General features: G+C 33.9%; 2 protein-coding genes and 1 pseudogene across 3 annotated transcripts; all 3 read left to right on the forward strand.

The window, feature by feature from the left end:
* Positions 1-17,296, forward strand: part of LOC115970557 — a 49,656-nt pseudogene that overhangs the window by 22,104 nt on the left and 10,256 nt on the right.
* LOC115971031 (chromatin remodeling protein SHL-like) lies at positions 1,196-2,141 on the forward strand. The gene is made up of 2 exons (XM_031090701.1): positions 1,196-1,391; positions 1,843-2,141. Exons 1-2 carry the CDS (start codon positions 1,210-1,212, stop codon positions 2,075-2,077), a joined length of 417 nt encoding a protein of 138 aa, XP_030946561.1. The 5' UTR covers positions 1,196-1,209; the 3' UTR covers positions 2,078-2,141.
* LOC115971027 (putative pre-16S rRNA nuclease) lies at positions 8,070-10,836 on the forward strand. 2 transcript variants are annotated; one of them, XR_004087197.1, is made up of 6 exons: positions 8,070-8,636; positions 9,062-9,119; positions 9,376-9,444; positions 9,522-9,617; positions 10,001-10,245; positions 10,635-10,836. XR_004087197.1 is itself a non-coding variant. In XM_031090691.1 (6 exons), exons 1-6 carry the CDS (start codon positions 8,488-8,490, stop codon positions 10,683-10,685), a joined length of 513 nt encoding a protein of 170 aa, XP_030946551.1. In that variant the 5' UTR covers positions 8,071-8,487; the 3' UTR covers positions 10,686-10,836. The 2 variants fall into 2 exon arrangements, 1 of the variants encoding a protein (XP_030946551.1); XM_031090691.1 differs by having other exon boundaries at positions 8,071-8,636; positions 10,001-10,086; positions 10,631-10,836.

The raw sequence follows: 17,296 nt of genomic DNA on the forward strand, positions 1-17,296 counted from the left end.
TTTTTAGGGAAGAAACATAAACAAAAACATATAGAAAGTGGAGTAGGAGGCTTGGCCAGGGCTGGGGAATAATGATTGATTTGGGTTTGTGAGGACTATCTTCCCTTTTTGGGTAAGTAGTGAGGACCAGTTACAACCCCTTATAAGGTGTTGGAGGTACAGTTAGATACTAGAGGTGGTTGGTATGGGCAGTCAATCCAGGCAAATCCTTTTTTCACTCTTAGTTCTTATATAGCTCTCAGTAATTGTTTAGCAATCCATCTATTATAGATGCTCGAGTATTGCTATAAGATATCATTGGGTTGCTGTGGTATTACTTAGGTTATCTGGGTTTTCAGTTTGTTAAGAAGAATTTGTTGAAGACAATGTTGCTGTAAGACTGAAATATGGTTACAAATACTTTTTTGTTAAAGGGCTGCATTTTTATTATTGGCTTACTTCCACTTGGGGTGCTTTTTAATCCAATTACATCTGTTGATTCTATTCTACATAGGCCCTTCCCATAATTCAAGAGTTCAATATTAAAGAAGGTCGCAGCACTAATTGATTTGAACATCTTTGAAAGAACAAATATGACCCGAAGTGTCAGTGCATTAATTAACCTTCCTCAAAAGTGAGCTGGACAGAGAAGACACTTTCTGGGATTTAGAAAATCTCTCTTTGAAATTTGTATTTGTTTGACAGTTCTTGATTTAAAATTTTATTTCTTGACAAAAGCAATTTTGCTATACTGTGACATGGATGATGAACTAAATCAAGAATATGTGGCAGGGTCTTTCTATGAGCATTCCACCTGAAGATTACTATAGGCAAAGACTTACAGAAGTGAAGCGTATTGGCTTGCAGTGGGCAGAACGTGCCAGGAAGGTCTATAAATTTCTCATACTCACTCTCTCTTGCTCTCTTACTCTCTCTCATTGGCTCTTTTGTTTTATATACAGGTTGCAACTGATTCTGGAGCTCTCAGTTTAGATAAAGTTTTTGAACTTATCATGGAAGGTGAAAATTTGCCTTTTTACTTGGAGAAGGAAACAGAGATAACCCCCACACCCCCCCCCCCCCCCCCCCCCAACACACACACACACACACACACACACAAAAAACTATTTATCTTTGCGTTACTTGAAAAAGGAAAAAGAAAAAATATTTGCCTCGGCATTTCATTGATCAGCTAGTGTTTGGTTGGTGCAGTTAATACGAGAACGAAGTATGCTTTATTGTATTTGTCGAAAGCCATATGATCAGAGAAAAATGATTGCTTGTGATCAATGTGATGAGTGGTACCATTTTGATTGCATTAACTTAGTTTTCACACCAAAGGTTTACATCTGTCCTGCTTGGAAGCCTCAACAACAAGACTTGTCTGCAACACCTTCAGTTGATCTTGATAGGTAAGCCTTAAGTTAAGAAAAAATTCCTTGCATGTAAATTGTAATTGCATATATATTGTATTTTGCTGTTTGCTTGAGGACTTTTGGGTTTGGGAATGTAATTTAGTCAGGACGCACAAAATACAGAGCTGAAAATGCATGTTTGATTATGGTTTATGGAATAATCTCTTCCAAACGAGCATTTAAAGAACATATGATAAAATGAAAATCTCTCTTTAAATGATTATTATTGGGAGGAAAGTGCTGGGAGTGATAAAATCTTGCCAGATTGTCTTTTATTCTGTTGGTGATAAATTATGAGTAGATTTTTTCATAAAATTTGAGGGAGAAAAGAAATTATATATTTCTTACTTCTGTCATCTGTTTGGACCATAATATCTGTTTCAATATATATATATATATATATATCTTTTCATCTTTAGTAACTTTTTTCCCTTTATTGCCTTGACAGATCAATTAGTGTCAAGTTTGCAGAGCCTAAAACACCTTCTCCTAAACATACAAAGAAACTGAGAGAAGCTGAGCCTGGTCCAAGGCAAAAGATGCTTTCAATGACAGATCATAGTAATAGTTTTAGCAGTGGGATTGAACGCTTATGGTGGCGAAATCGGAAGCCCTTCAGAAGAGCAGCAAAAAAACGTGCTGAGCTTGACTTTCTTTCTCCATTTTTCCATGTACAACAATAAAACTGGAAGTAGATGGTTATCAATCATTTAATTTATTCAATTGATTTTTATGGTTTCCGCTCAATTATCTGTTTTCAGCTCCTTGAGAATAATAAGAAAATTTTGTCCTATAAACACATGCTCATCTGCATGTGAAAATTTTTGAGCAGGCCCACAATTTGAAATTAAATTGAGCTTCCTGTTCTATGCTCTTCCTTCCCTATGATTTACTCGTTTTCTGCAAAATTTCAAGGAGACACAAGTTGTGAGCATTAGAGTCTTTAGAGAGAAAAATCAGAAGGCATATTTCATCCTTGTGTCTCCTCAAACACATCTTTCTCTATCACTTCTTCTACTAATTAACTTCAAAAACCATTCTCTCATATGATCCTTGACATGCACAGATAAAGTTCTATTTTTTCCTTACCAACCCATCCTCCCTTGTGCTTTGATTTTCAATTTCGAGGCTCGTGACTTTGTCTTAATGCAGGATTTCACCCGTAGCGGCTGAATATGAGATTTTCTTCTTGATGAATAATTCTCTTTTTCTTCTTGGTTAATACAAAACGTCCACGATACTGAACATGGAATTTTTTTTGTTGAACACAAAATTCATGTCCAAATGAATATGGAATATAACATTTTTATCTGTGCTAAATTCATTATTTTAGCCTTGCAGAATATATTACTTTGATCTTGCTGAATATACTATTTTTGTCATGCCGATTACATTTATCTAGCCTTGCTGAAAGCTACCCCATGTTCTTTTTCGTGTCTCTCTAACATCTCAGGATTGCAATCTCTTTGTTGTCATGCTGTTGAATGCTTCATTGCTAACTTTCTTCTCCTTGATTCCTTTATTCAATGCCTAATATGGTCTCTAATGCAAAAGTTATTCAAACAAACTACAAGATAAGTCTTATAAATTATCAATTAACACTTTTTTGTTATGAATATTATTTTTGTTGTATTCTACTTTTTTTAAACAAGTTTTGGTGTATTCTACTTACACATTTATTCCTTGCTCACTTATTTTTAGAAGAAAAAATCTATTTCACACCATTTATAATTCTATTTCACCTACTCATTAGTCATTACATTATGAAATACAATGGTAATGGCCAACGAATGCCCCATTGACAATAGTTCTGATCTCAACTCCCTGAAAGAACTCAAAACTTAATCACTGATGTATTAAAACATGACACATGTATGAGCCCAAAAAAGACTCTAACAAGCTTTTATATTTTGTTATCACCAACAATCAAATTGTCCCATAAAATGAAAAAGCTTATTATATATACGCTGCTTTGTGGTTGAAATTAAGTGGTGCGAATGTGCTGTGACTTGAGTTTGAACAAGTTTAAAATCTCGTTTATTTTTATTGTCAGCTTATATATATATATATAACTTTTAAAAGTTTGACCTTTTTATGTACAATTATACTTATATTGAATTTTTTTTTTTTTGGAACAAAATAAACCAATAAAAATAAGTAATCCCAAACATACTAGTAATTAAAGATTTCAGGAGAATTCATTATTTTATCTTCTTATACTCTTGTTGAACTTAAAAGATCAATGTGTTGTAATAAAAACTTTTAAAAGAACATAATTTCTTTGATATTTTGCTAGACAAAATTATTTGGTATATTTGGTGTACTACGCTTTCCGTTTACATAATGTGAATCCTGCAAATGAGACTCATATTTATGAGGAGAAAAGTGTAGAGCATTGAGTATACATTAATAGTTTCTCATCCACAAGACTTTACTTATTTAAAAAATAATAAGAAAAATTACAACTTACCCACCTGCGGTTTGATTGAAATTTAAGTTACCTACTTGTGATTTGAAATTTAACACTTTACTCACCTAAAGTTAGCTCAGTTAGAGTTCTATTATATACATCTGTTAAAAACATATTTAATTATGTAATTTTACTCTACTTTTATGTATTCTCTCCTCCAAAAACACAAAAAATATAAAAATACAAGATCAAAATGGATCCAGCAGAACACTTTTATCATTGGATTTCAATCCACAAGTAAGCAATTTAAATTTCGGTCAAATCTCAGGTGGGTAAAATGTCAAATCATAGGTTAGCAACTTAAATTTCCGTGGAACTACAGGTGTATAAGTTTTAATTTGTCCAAAATAAAGTGGGGAAGGAGAATTTGAGCTATGGTTCTCATCATAAACAGAACCAATCAACTCCACAAAGCTACAAGGCTCTAGGCCAAGACTATAAAAAGTTTAAACCCCTTATCCTAAGCATTTGATAATTTTATTAAAATTTTATATATTATTGAACGCATACAATTTCATTCATCCCTTCTAAATGACTTTCAGGATTTTACTCAATGTCAACAATGTATAGAAAATGACAATTAAAATGGTATGAATACAAAACGCTGTCAAAGTCTTAACAATAAGTTTGGGGTTATGAATGGGTTGGATTTTCAAATACCTTTTACCTATTTATTATTCATTTAACAAAGTAGTTATGATTCAAATCCAACCCAACTCAATCCAGTCCAATTATTTAAGGTAAAATCTAGGCAAAATTACAATGTTGGTCTCTCAAGTTTACCTTGTGTGCGCAATTGGTTCCTTAAGTTTGAAGCGAGCACAATTAGTCTCTCAAGTTTTAAAATTGAATTATATTAGTCATTTACCTAATTGGCGTTAGTGGTGTTACTTACGTGGCTAACAGAACAATAAATTGACATTTTTTTTTAATGAGGTGCCAGTTTTTTAACTAAAAAAATTAGTTTCCACGTTAGATTAACTCTAAAGCAAACTGATCCATTAAAATCAAATCAAAATCATACTAACCCGATTAAAAACAAATCTGATTTTTGTTTAACAAATCAACCTCACATTTATTCTTTGTTTACAAAACCAAATAATCAATTTTTAAAATGAAGAAAAATTAAAAGGAAAGAGTAATAGTAGTAGCAGAAAAGAAAGAACAAAATAACAAAACAAAAAAGGTAAAAAGAGAAGCTGAATCGGACACGCAAAATGGATCGAAACTCAAGGTCACTGAGCTCCTCAAGCTCATTGCCTCTATCCACCAGCACCAAATATGGTGGTCCTTAAACCCAAATCTTCCTCTCTAATGTTTACGACGGCTATGGGTTTGGTTCTTTCATCTCAGTTTTTGTGATTATGGGCTTGGTTTGTTGGTTGATTTTCAAAACATTGAAGGTAAAAATAAGCCAGGTCTAACATTATACCCTCTAATTCTTTCTCAACCCTTTTTAGCAGCTCAGTAGAAAAACCGTCATCCATATGCCACTGTAATGCCTTTCTCCAACAAGATCAAAACTTGATCGGAGTTGTGGGGACACATGAAGCCAGCTATTATCAAGTATTTTTCATTGGGTGGTGACCAATTAAACAACACCAAATCAAAATTAAAATTTAAAATAGAGGTTATACTATTGAAGTTCCATCATTTTTTTTTTCTGGGTCTGTATAACCTGTAACAAAAATTGATCCTTCAAAATGATCTTTGATGGCTTCCACTAGTATAGAATGATCAGCCACTCCAAACCCATCTCCAGCATGCTCAAAACTCTTTTAGGAGCTTCAACAATTTAATGGGGAACGGAACAATGAATTGGGTCTTTGAATTGGGTTTTATTAATCGTGATTCAAATGTGAAGAGAAAGGGCAATTAATTGGATAAATGAATAAACAAATTAATGAATAAAAGATTAGAACTTGTGAAACAAACCATGAGTTGGGTGAAGGAGTGGTTTCGGCAGAGCATATATCACGACAGCTTTCAAGAAGGAGAGGAAGCTTTTAAAGCTTCCATGATTGATTCTTTCACAGCTCAGTAAACGATTCTGATGAAGTCTCATCCATTAACAAAACGACAAAGATCTTCTTCGCCGGCTTCAACTCAGTGGAGAGCAAGTTTTGGTGGAGTGTGGGAGGTGGTTTTTCTAAGGAATTAGGAAGTTGCTAAAAAGGGTTGGAGAGAGAGGGCATTATCTTAGACGCGGCTCATTTTTAAGCTTAGAACAGGAGGGAGCCGGGCCTGATTGTGGATCTAGGTAATTTTAGAAGGTGGGTACTGCTAAAATTCTAACATGAAAACTAATTTTTTAGTTAAAAAATTGCCACGACATTAAAAAAAATGTTAAGTAGTTGTTCCATTAGTTACGTAAGTAACACCACTAATGATAATTAATAAAATGACTAATATAACTTAATTTTAAAACTTGAGGGATCAATATTGTAGTTTCGTCTAAAATCTAGCCTATTTATCTAATTATGTGTGTGTATATATATATGTAAAATATTTACATAAAAAATAAAAAATATATCCCAAATATTTAAAATGAAAAAATATCCTCAAAACATTCAAAAAAGACCAAAATAATGTTAAGAGGTTTTAAATTATCATAATACCTCTGAACCTTCAAAACCTTCAAAACGAGGGGGAAAAATCATATAGTCTAAAAAAATGGAAAGAAAATAAATGCATTTAAATGCATCCAGATGATTCTCAAAAAAAAAAAAAAAAAAAAAGGCATCCAGATACCACGTAGTAGGCACGTACTTTACCTAAAGAAAATTTTTATAAAAAATATTATTATATGGGTCCGTTTGGATTGAACTTATTGTTACTAAAAACTGAAAACACTGTAGTAAAATAATTTTTAAATGTGTAAATAGTATCGTAGGACCCATGAACAGTGTATAAACAGTGTTTTTTGTCCCCTGTACAATAAAATCACTGTTCACGTGCAACAAAAAAAAGAAGAAAAAAAAGGACTGAAAACGTTGTTGCAAAACATAGATGCATGATTAAGTTGAATCCAAACGGGTACTATATTAAAAAAAATATCTACTAAGATGTCGTTTGGATTCAGCGTTTCCGTTGAATCCTGCGTTGCGTTTTTCTCTTTTTTTTTTTTTTTTGCTTTCAAGCGTTTCAAGGAGGAGACAAAATTTACTGTTCATGAAACAAATGTTACTGTCCACGCATTGTTTCGATACTATTCATGCACTGTTCATGGAACCCACAACCACTTTATTTAGAAAAAAAATTAAAAATGGGTCTCACGGTACTATTCACACATTTAAAAATTATTTTGTTACTGTATTTTTAGTTTCAGCAAAAATAAGCTCAATCCAAACGAACCCTAAATGTCTACAAATCCCAAGTTGAATGATATCAACAAATTACTATGTTTACAAAAGCCTTATAATTAAATTTGTATTTTGGTATTTCTAACAAATATATACATAATTCAAATATTCTCTCTCCCAAATATCTAGTTAATATAACAAAAAAAATTCTTAAAAAAAAAAAATCTAGTTAAACTTCATCCGACAAAAAAAAAAGAAAGAAAGAAAAAAATCAAAAGTAACCCTCAATTACTACTAATCATAAATTGGTATAATTGGGTCTGTAGACTCTGTACCCATTTTGAGAGTTTCGCCTGAAACATTGATACCATTCTGAACGGTAACTCACTTCGTCTGAAACATTGAATTTCACTTGTAATGAATCTCTCTCTCTCTCTCTCTCTCTCTCTCTCTGTGTGGGAAAAATCATATAGTCTAAAAAAATGGAAAGAAAATAAATGATTTTAAATGCATCCAGATGATTCTTAAAAAAAAAAAAAAAAAAAAAAAAAAAAACATCCATATACCACGTAGTAGGCACGTACTTTACCTAAAGAAAATTTTTATAAAAAATGTTATTATATATTAAAAAAAAATCTACTAAATGTCTAAAAACTCCAAGTTGAATGATATCAACAAATTACTATGTTTGCAAAAGGCTTGTAATTAAATTAGTATTTTTGGTATTTCTAACAAAAATATACATAATTCAAATATTCTCTCTCCCAAACTAGTCCCTAGTTAAACTAACAAAAAAGCTTCTCAAAAAAAAAAAAAATAGTTAAACTCCATCCGACCCAAAAAAAAAAAAAAAAAAAAATCAAAAGTGACCCTCAATTACTACTTATCATAAATTGGTATAATTGGGTCTGTAGACTCTGTACCCATTTTGAGTGTTTCGTATGAAACATTGAAACCGTTCTGAACGGTAACTCACTTCGTTTGAAACATTGAATTTCACTTGTAATGAATCTCTCTCTCTCTCTCTCTCTCTGTTTAACTTTTTGCTCCAAAAGTGTTTGTGAAAAAATATGTCACAAATAGCATTTGATCTCTGTGTAGACTAACTGTTTGTAAAAATGCTGCAATGAAAATGAACTTTGTGCCGAAAAGCTGGACTAAATGCATTAAAAAAAAAAGAGTTTATTGCTTCGCATTTTGGAAGTAAAAATATTATTGCCCATGTTGTTCATTTTTGTAATGTTAATTTTGCTTAAAACGTATTTCCCAGAGTGACAAATAAAAGGTTTTGTTTTTTGTTGTTGAGGGGTCTGGTTGATTAATGAGGTACGTGAAGCCGTTGAACTTGTTCCATGATTTGCTCACGTCAAAAGCAGTAAAACGGGGTCGTTTGCTTGGTCTGGATGTTGGTGATAAGTATGTTGGACTTGCTGTTTCAGACACTCACAATAAGATAGCTTCACCTCTAAGGTAATCTGATTTCTTATACTTTTTATAATACCATGAATCTATGCTTGACAATGCATTTTAAAGGCCACCCAGTATATGGTAAGGTCAGTGAATGTTGAATCTCTAATTTTATAGACTAGAGCAGCATATCCCTCTTACCTCCAAGGGGTGTGGCTTGATGGTAGGAGTTCTCGTATTGCTTCACTTGGTGAGTGGTTTAAGTGATAGCTCTATCAAGGCCTTGGTGGTACATGTGGTATTACCTATTGCTGTGGCGTGGGGTTGATGAGTCCACATTGGAGACCCCCTTTTTCATTAAGCCAAAAAAGAAAAAAAAGCGCAGCATATCCCTCTTCAGGGCTCCTCCTTTCCCCATTTTATGCTAGTGTTCTCATTGAAACTTTGTTTATTATATGGTATAAATGTCAATTATTGTGATGCTGCAGTGTTCTGCTAAGGAAGAAATCAAATATAGATCTAATGGTTAGTGACTTTCAAAGTCTGGTGAGTACTTTCTGTTGATTTTCTTTTATAAGATTGTATTTTGTTGTCATTGTAAATTCGGAAGAAGGTTTTAAATCGAAATGATTGTCTGTAGTATCATCTTAAATCAAAAGAGGTTTTTTTTTTTTTTTTTTTTTTTTCCTGCAAGAAGTTTTCTATCTAGATAAATTGGGTATATATGTTGGGTGGTGTTGAAGTTTGAGCTATCTTCAGACCAAAGTCAGCGTCATAAACGGCTTCTTCTGTTCATGTACAGATCTCTGAACTTTCTCTGGTGGGCTTTGTTGTTGGCTGCCCTTTCGACAGACGAAGAAGTGCTCCTGATGTGAGTTTTCAAGTGGAGCAATTCATATAGATTCTTGTTCTTTCCCTGACTGCATTTTAATTTTCCACCATGATTAGGCAGTGCAAGTGAAGCTTTTCATTGATGATCTCTGTAAAACGGGGAAACTCAAAGGTTTAAACTACACGTATTGGGATGAGAGTTTTACATCTAAGGTTGGTCCATTTGGCTATATTGTGAGATTTAGCGAAGTTTCATATGTATAAATTGTGGCATAGCTATAGATACAGAGCACATGTGGAAGGTTTTTAATTAATCTGATGATGTACTTGGATTACCCTGTGTCAACCTAATATTATGATTACTATGTGAGCTCTGTGATTTTCCTTTCCAAACTGTTGAAAATGTCAATTTCATTGTTTGGGTAGCTAGCTACTGGAAACCTGGCCTTTGCCTAGGAAATGTTGGATGAACTGCAAAAGCTAGATTTGGCAAATTATAATGATTTATGCATCTAATCTCAATTTACATCTGGTTATCTGTGTTCTTATTACTAAATGTTAAAAGAGTCTTAAGAGTTCATGTTACTATTTTGCAGAATGTGGAATTACTGTTAAAGCCTTTGAATTTACATCCAGTCCAGTCAAAGACAATAATTGACAAGTTTGCTGCTGTGGAAATACTCCAGGGAATATTCATTCTTCTATGCATTCCACCAAAAAATCAAATGGTTCACTGTGCTTTACATATTTAACACGGAATTCATCAATGTAAAATGCAATGGACTCCAATTGTTATATTAAGCACAATGTACTCATCCATGTGCTATCAGACAACAAACTGGTATGACTAGAGATCTAGATATTAATGTCTATTTAAAATGTAATACATTCAAGATTTACCCTGGTAGGATTAGAGATTTACATATTAAAAAATGTGTAAATTGTAATATAGGCAAGAGGTGACTAAAATGTACTAAGATTGATTACTGAAACTAAAAAAGACGGAATAACGCTGGCAGTAAGAAAGCAGGCCATAGTAATTATTATTATTATTATTTGGGGGTATCTTGCTTATAGAACTTTCAACATTCTGAAAATTTAAAGATCTTTGGAAGTCTTAAATAGACTAAATCTGAGAATAATTATGCAAAATTTGAACAGTTAGTTTGAAGGTATTTTCAGAGCAGTTATTCTGAATTCATAGCTCTCATATGCTGGCATTTTGGGCAGGGATACCTGGATTATGTTAACAGGAAGATGAAGTTGGAAGCAGCAGAGTAAGATGTCTCTAAATGGATGTAAGTTGCTTGTTATTCATGTACATAACAGGACTGTTTAATGAATGTCGTACTCACAAGTCACAACATAGATGTACTGCTGTTTTTGAGTTTCACAATTCTCTTAGCTTTGCATTATAATTTTTCGAACTATTTGTGTTCATCATCATGAACATGAAGTGTTTTCATTTTTTAATAGACCTATTCTACTTATAAAAAAAAAAGAGAAAAAAGTCACAAGTCACAACATAGTTGTTGAAGCAATATTATGTGACAATTTAGTTCATTGTCATGTTTCACTTGAGTTGCCCCGAAATCATGCTCCTACCGGAATAAAAAATTGCAAAATTTTTTAAAAACTGTCTATTCATTAAAATTACATGTCTTTGATATTTAAATCTGATGAATTACTATAGGCTATAGCTCACTAACAAAGGCAGGCATTGGGGGAAAAAAGGTGGAGCCGAGGATGCATGGAGCATTTATTGAAGACAGCTACAAACCAAGTGGATTATTTAAATCTTTACATGCTCTATAGTTTGTTGTAAAATTTGTTAATGAATGTGATGGGAACTTTATGAATGTAACTTTTTTTTTAATAAAAAAAATTCTATTAGAAATAAAAAGGCTCCCTCAAAAATTTAAAAATTGCACCTGTCACTCGGTCAAAAAGAAATTTTGGTTCTCTCTCTCCCTTTTTTTTTTTTTTCGAGTATTTATTATCTTTTTTGATTCAAGGATGAATTACTAACTTTGTTATTAAATCTTCAATTTTGTAGTCATCCCGAAAAATTGATATCAAATAAAGTCTCTTATTTATGTATATGTAATTTATATAGTAAAAATATATAATAGTTAAAGAGTATTATTTATTATTGTTTCATTTCTGTTGAGTTAGATTAGTGGTCATGTCATTATTTTCTTTTCATCCTTAAAAAGAGAAATTTATTAATGTATACAATAATGTATCATGTCTTTATTCATTCTCAAAACTAATTGTAACTTATCAATCATGATAAAATAATCACTTTTTCTACCATGATTTTATACGTTCTTGAACCTAAATGTTAATTATAATAATAATAAAAAAATACATGTAATATGAATACCTTGGGTGAAGTCACTATTTATTTATTTATTTTTGTTTATACTCACCCAAAAAAAAAAAAAAAAAAAATCTTATTTTACCATTATATTCGTATTCAGGACTAGGTTGAAGGGTCCAGGACCGCTCCTACATAGTGAACCATATGTCATTTTCATTAATTTTAAGAGATAGAGATAATAAACACCTACTTCGATCCATTTTGGGTGAGTATAAACTAAAAATAAATAAAGTTGTTATCTTTATTATCTCTATATCTTAATGAAAATGAGCCAGAGCAATACATCTTAATGATTATATATTGAAGTTGAAGCGTAGCATTTATTTTTGTTGTGCTCTTATTGAGCCATAGCATTTTAGTCCAATATTTTGGTCTACTTTGGTCCATTTCAATTCACTTACTTAAGAATGAAAAAAGCTAAGTTATAAGAAAATGTAAGTTTGGATCGAAATTACCTATTCTAATATAAATTTATTAATAAATATACATCTCAAACTCGTATTCCATTAGAATTGATTTAGCGTTAGATGCTAGTATTAAATGCTGTTTCAAATCCTTCTAGCCATCATTACCAACCATGGGGATATAAGTAGAGATTATGGGTTGAAGACTTACTTGAAGTCATTTGATCTGCTTGCTTGCATTCCTACAGTTCTCCCAAACTCCAGAACACCAAATTCACTTATCTTAAATACCAGCAGATAAGTTATTGTGAAAGAGGCCAAGGCTAAGTAAAAATTGAAGTTGAATTTTAAGCGGCTTGATGAAATTTTTGAGGCCAGAGAACTTAAAAGTTGCTAAAACAGATTATGCAACAAATAAAATTTATAACAATGCTCTAGAAGTCGAAGTGAGATTGTTACAAGTTTTTGTCAACTTGCACAGCGATTTTAAAAATAAAAATAAAAAATTTTATTTTAGAGTTAGAGATATCGATGGGTTTTCTTATGTGCTATAAAATTAATTTATAATATATTACAAAATAGAACTAGACAAATAGTTATGATAATTATAATAGCTTAAATATTTGATACTGAGAGATTGAACCGATTAGATTAGTTGACACCTTCAAATCAAAAGATATTATGTGTGTCACACACTCCAATCACATTTGTTTTTTTTTTAAATTTTTTAAATACGTAAATTAGAATTTACGATAGTGTAATAACAACCCGTGCTTAGTATATGTAGTTCACATCCATTGTATCTCCTAGCACAAAAACCCTTACTTGAGAGAAGCCAATTGTAACTACTATCTTCATACATGAAAGTTTAAAATCTTACGCGATCTATATACTAGCAATGACACAAACACTCGCTTTCTCTGTCATTTTGGCTGCTACACAATTATAGTTGTTGTAGGAAAGCGCCTCCGGATAGTACTCCCACCTCAATATTGATTGTGAAAATATTATGACTCAAGAAAGATCTCCAAGAAATAAACAATAGGAACGAAGCAAACCCAAACTCAGAAAATAAATAAACACACACAAACAAAAGAACACTAAGGATCTACGTGGTTCGGCTTTTGGCCTACATCCACGGGCAACGACGAAGAAATTCCACTAATCAAATATGGAGATATAGAAGTTGGTATATCAATATTCTCACACACACCCAATCCCCAAATACACCCAATAGCTCTCTCACAAATACAAGGAATAGAGAAAACCTTGCATCCTATGCTAAACTAGAGAACTCTCACAATAATATGCACCAGACAATCTCTATTTCGCTCTCTATTTTTTTCTTCTTCTCAATTGCCGAAACACCTTCTCCTTATATAGAGTATCAAGTTGGCAAAGATGAATCCTAATAGAATTGTATTCCATATATTCATGTGCTACTCCAAGTAAAGACACTACCTCAAGTAGGACTCTAATTCTCATCTCTTGAGCACGTGAGGTCCAAATCAATTCCAAATTGAGGTAGTGTCTTTACTTGGAGTAGCATGTGAATATATGGAATAGAATTCAATTAGGATTCATCTTTGCCGACTTGATACTCTATATAAGGAGAAGGTGCTTCGGCAATTGAGAAGAAGAAAAAAATAGAGAGTGAAATCAGGGACGGACCCAGGATTTCAAGCTGGGGGGGGGGGGGGCGGACATAAGCGAAAAAAAAAATTTCAAATACACATTCATATAGTATTAATAAACTATCAACCAAGACAAATGCCCAAAAATCATTGTTTCTTAATATATTAAAATACAATCATCTACCAACAAAAACAAAAGTCACGAGACACTATTGTTTCTTAATACAATCATCTATGAAAAGGGAACTCGACGCTCTTTCAAATCTTCAAAATCATCTATGATTGAATCTAAACTAAATGTCGCAACTATATCCTTTTCAATGTATAACATCAAAGAGTCCGTCAAAAAATCATTTTCCATTTTGTTTCGAAGGTTAGTTTTGACAACTTTCATAGTTGAAAATTTAGTATTTCTCACTTCTTTTCAATTTATAAATTTATCTAATTAAGCATTTTGAGTTAGCAATAGGCACAAGTGAATCACTGTTATTTTCTTAAATTTGTGTGACAATTTTCTATATTATATGATTTGCTTTTGTCTTTTGTCTTTGGTCTTTGCCTTTATTTATCTCTTTGTCTTTGTCTCCATATTTTTGACACTCACCCAATCCCACTACCGACACTACGAATTTTTTTTGCTTTCTGCACTAGCAACGAAAAACTTTTCCTAACTTTACCCTCCCTATTATTGCCCAACTACCAGTCAACAAAGAACAAACAGTAAAACACTACACTAATTTGTATTCTCTAATCTCTACAAACTCTACTCTCTCTCTCTCTCTCTATACAATATAAAAGAGAAAGTCACAAACACAAAGTGACAATTAGATTCTGAGATTCACAAATATTATATTAGGTTGTGAAGGAAAGGATAAATTAAATACTTGTGAACTGTGAAGGCTAGAGCAATGAAGTTGGGCTGGGCAGATTAAGCAACCGACGGCAAGATGGGCCTCGCATGGGCTGTGGTGGTGTTGGGGTGGCCGTTTCCCGTTTGGGTATGCAACGCCCACAGTTGACAAGGATGGGTCTGTGAATCTGCAAGATGGGTGGAGATGTAGGCAGCGAGATGGGTCTCTCTCGTGTGGTGGCGGCGTGATTACTCTTTAAGTCTCGCCTCTCTCTTTTCTTTTCTTTTTTTCCTTTGTTTTTCCTTTTTCGCTTGTTCAGTTGTTCCGTTTGGTTTTGGACGCTAGGTTTTTTTTTTTACATTTTTTTTTAAGATTTATATTGGCTCTTGATTGGGCTGAGTGGGATGGCCGGCTAGGATAGGATGGTTCATGAAAATAAGGGGGGGCCCAAGTCTTTTATTTTTTATTTTTGGGAAAATTTTACCTACTAAATTTTTTTTTTGGGTCCAGGGGTGCCCGGGCCCCCCCTTAGTCCGTCCCTGAGTGAAATAGAGATTGGTTGGTGCATATTATTGTGAGAGTTCTTTAGTTTAGCATAGGATGCAAGATTTTCTCTATTCCTTGTATTTGTGAGAGAGCTATTGGGTGTATTGGGGATTAGGTGTGTGTGAGAATATTGATACACCAACTTGTATATCTCCATATTTGATTAGTGGAATTTCTTCGTCGTTGCCAGTGGATGTAGTAGGCCAAAAGCCAAACCACGTAAATTCCTGGTATTCTTTTGTTTGTGTGTGTTTATTTATTTTCTGAGTTTGGGTTTGCTTTCTTCCTATTGTTTATTTCTTGGAGATCTTTCTAGAGTCATAATATTTTCACAGTCAATATTGAGGTGGGAGTGTTATTCAGAGGCACTTTCCTACAACAAACTGGTATTAGAGCCTAGGTTCGTTACTTAGGCGGTTTGGATTTGTAATGACCCAAAATGGGGGTCTTGCATTCCATGGAATCCTACATCGCTTAGGGAAGCACATGGAAATGTGTTTATAAGGAATGACCTCCCTTTAATGTGTAGATGCCTTTTTTCCACTACTGTGTGTTTTGAGGGAGAACAAAACCGTGAGGGGCATGGGCCTCAAAGCGGACAATATCTACACAGTTGGGGTGAGGTCGTTACAGATGGTATCAGAGCCATGCCCTAGCCAGAAGTGTGGGCCCTACAAGCAAGGACGTGTGTGCCCGTAAGGGGGGTGGATTGTAGTGACCCAAAAGGGGGGTCCTGCATTCCATGGAATCCCATATCGCCTAGGGAAGCACATGAAAATGTGTTTATAAAGAATGACCTCCCTTTAATGTGTGGAGGTCTTTTCCCCCACTGCTGTGTGCTTTGAGGGAGAACAAAAACGTGAGGGGCATGGGCCCCAAAACAGACAATATCTACACAATTGGGGTGGGGTCGTTACAAATTTGTTATAGGATTTCCTTGGGTCGTTACAGGATTTGTTATCTTTGGAGATTTTTGTGATTGATTTGTGAACTTAATTATTGAGGAGAAAGATGTCAGGTGATTCCTCTACAAAATCTTTGGCAAATTCCTCTAGAAAAGCTTTAGCAAAGTCTTCTGCAAAACCTTCAGTAGTTAGGACGTCGGTTTCTAATGCCAAATTTGAGGTAGAGAAGTTTGATGGAGTGAACAACTTTGGCATGTGGCGATGCGAAGTTATGGATGTCTTGATCCAATAGGAGTTGGATATTGCTTTGGAAGACAAACCTAAAGAGATGTCAGATAAAGATTGGGACAAGATAAATAGACAAGCTTGCAGCATCATCCGTTTGTGTTTGGCCAAGGATCAAAAGTATTTTGTTATGAGGGAGACGAAGGCTAAAGAGCTTTGGAAGATGTTAGAAGACAAGTTTATGACGAAGAGTGTGGAGAACCGTCTATATTTGAAGAAAAAGCTCTTCCGTTTCCAATATCGTGCAGGTATTTCTATGTCTGAGCACTTGAATGATTATAATAAAATACTTGTTGATTTGCAAAATTTAGAAGTTGAGATTAAAGACGAAGGTAAAGCTCTCTTATTGTTGAATTTAGGGCTGTCCAAGGACCTGCTGGAACCGACCCACCCACTGCCGTCGACCGAACCCGACCACCGCCGACCGAACCGACTGCTCCGGTGGTTGGCGACGGATTTCATTCTCCAAAACTCGAGATCAACGGGTCGGAGATCGGATCTCCTCCTCTCAAATCCGAGAAACCTGATCCGATCGACGCATCATTTTTCTGGAGAGTTTTGACATTTTTTTGGGAAGATCTGGCGAGTTTTGAGTTTTCTTTGGGAATATTTAAGCTAGATCCAGCGAGATTTCGCTAGATCTAGCCAAGATCTTGCCGAAAATGGCCAAGATCTCGCTGGATTGGTGAGATCTGGCTGGATTTCTACCATTTTTCAAAATTTCCTCGTCGAATACTGCTATTTTTCATATTTTCTTGGCCGGATTCTTGCCGTTTTCCAAATAATCAACCCCGACCGAGACCCGACCACTTTCCAACAAGAACCGTCCGATTCGATCCGATTTTCTAACTAGTCGGTGGCGGGTCTGAAAAATTGGAACCCGA

Source organism: Quercus lobata, chromosome 12 (assembly GCF_001633185.2).
Source record: "Quercus lobata isolate SW786 chromosome 12, ValleyOak3.0 Primary Assembly, whole genome shotgun sequence".
NCBI lineage: Eukaryota > Viridiplantae > Streptophyta > Magnoliopsida > Fagales > Fagaceae > Quercus > Quercus lobata.

Coding starts and splice junctions, on each gene's coding strand:
- LOC115971031 (XM_031090701.1), top strand. CDS start 1,210: ATGCTTTATTGTATTTGTCGAAAGCCATATGATCAGAGAAAAATGATT. Junction 1,392..1,842: donor CCTTCAGTTGATCTTGATAG/GTAAGCCTTAAG, acceptor TTGCCTTGACAG/ATCAATTAGTGTCAAGTTTG.
- LOC115971027 (XM_031090691.1), top strand. CDS start 8,488: ATGAGGTACGTGAAGCCGTTGAACTTGTTCCATGATTTGCTCACGTCA. Junction 9,618..10,000: donor ATGAGAGTTTTACATCTAAG/GTTGGTCCATTT, acceptor ACTATTTTGCAG/AATGTGGAATTACTGTTAAA. Junction 10,087..10,630: donor TTTGCTGCTGTGGAAATACT/CCAGGGAATATT, acceptor CTGGCATTTTGG/GCAGGGATACCTGGATTATG.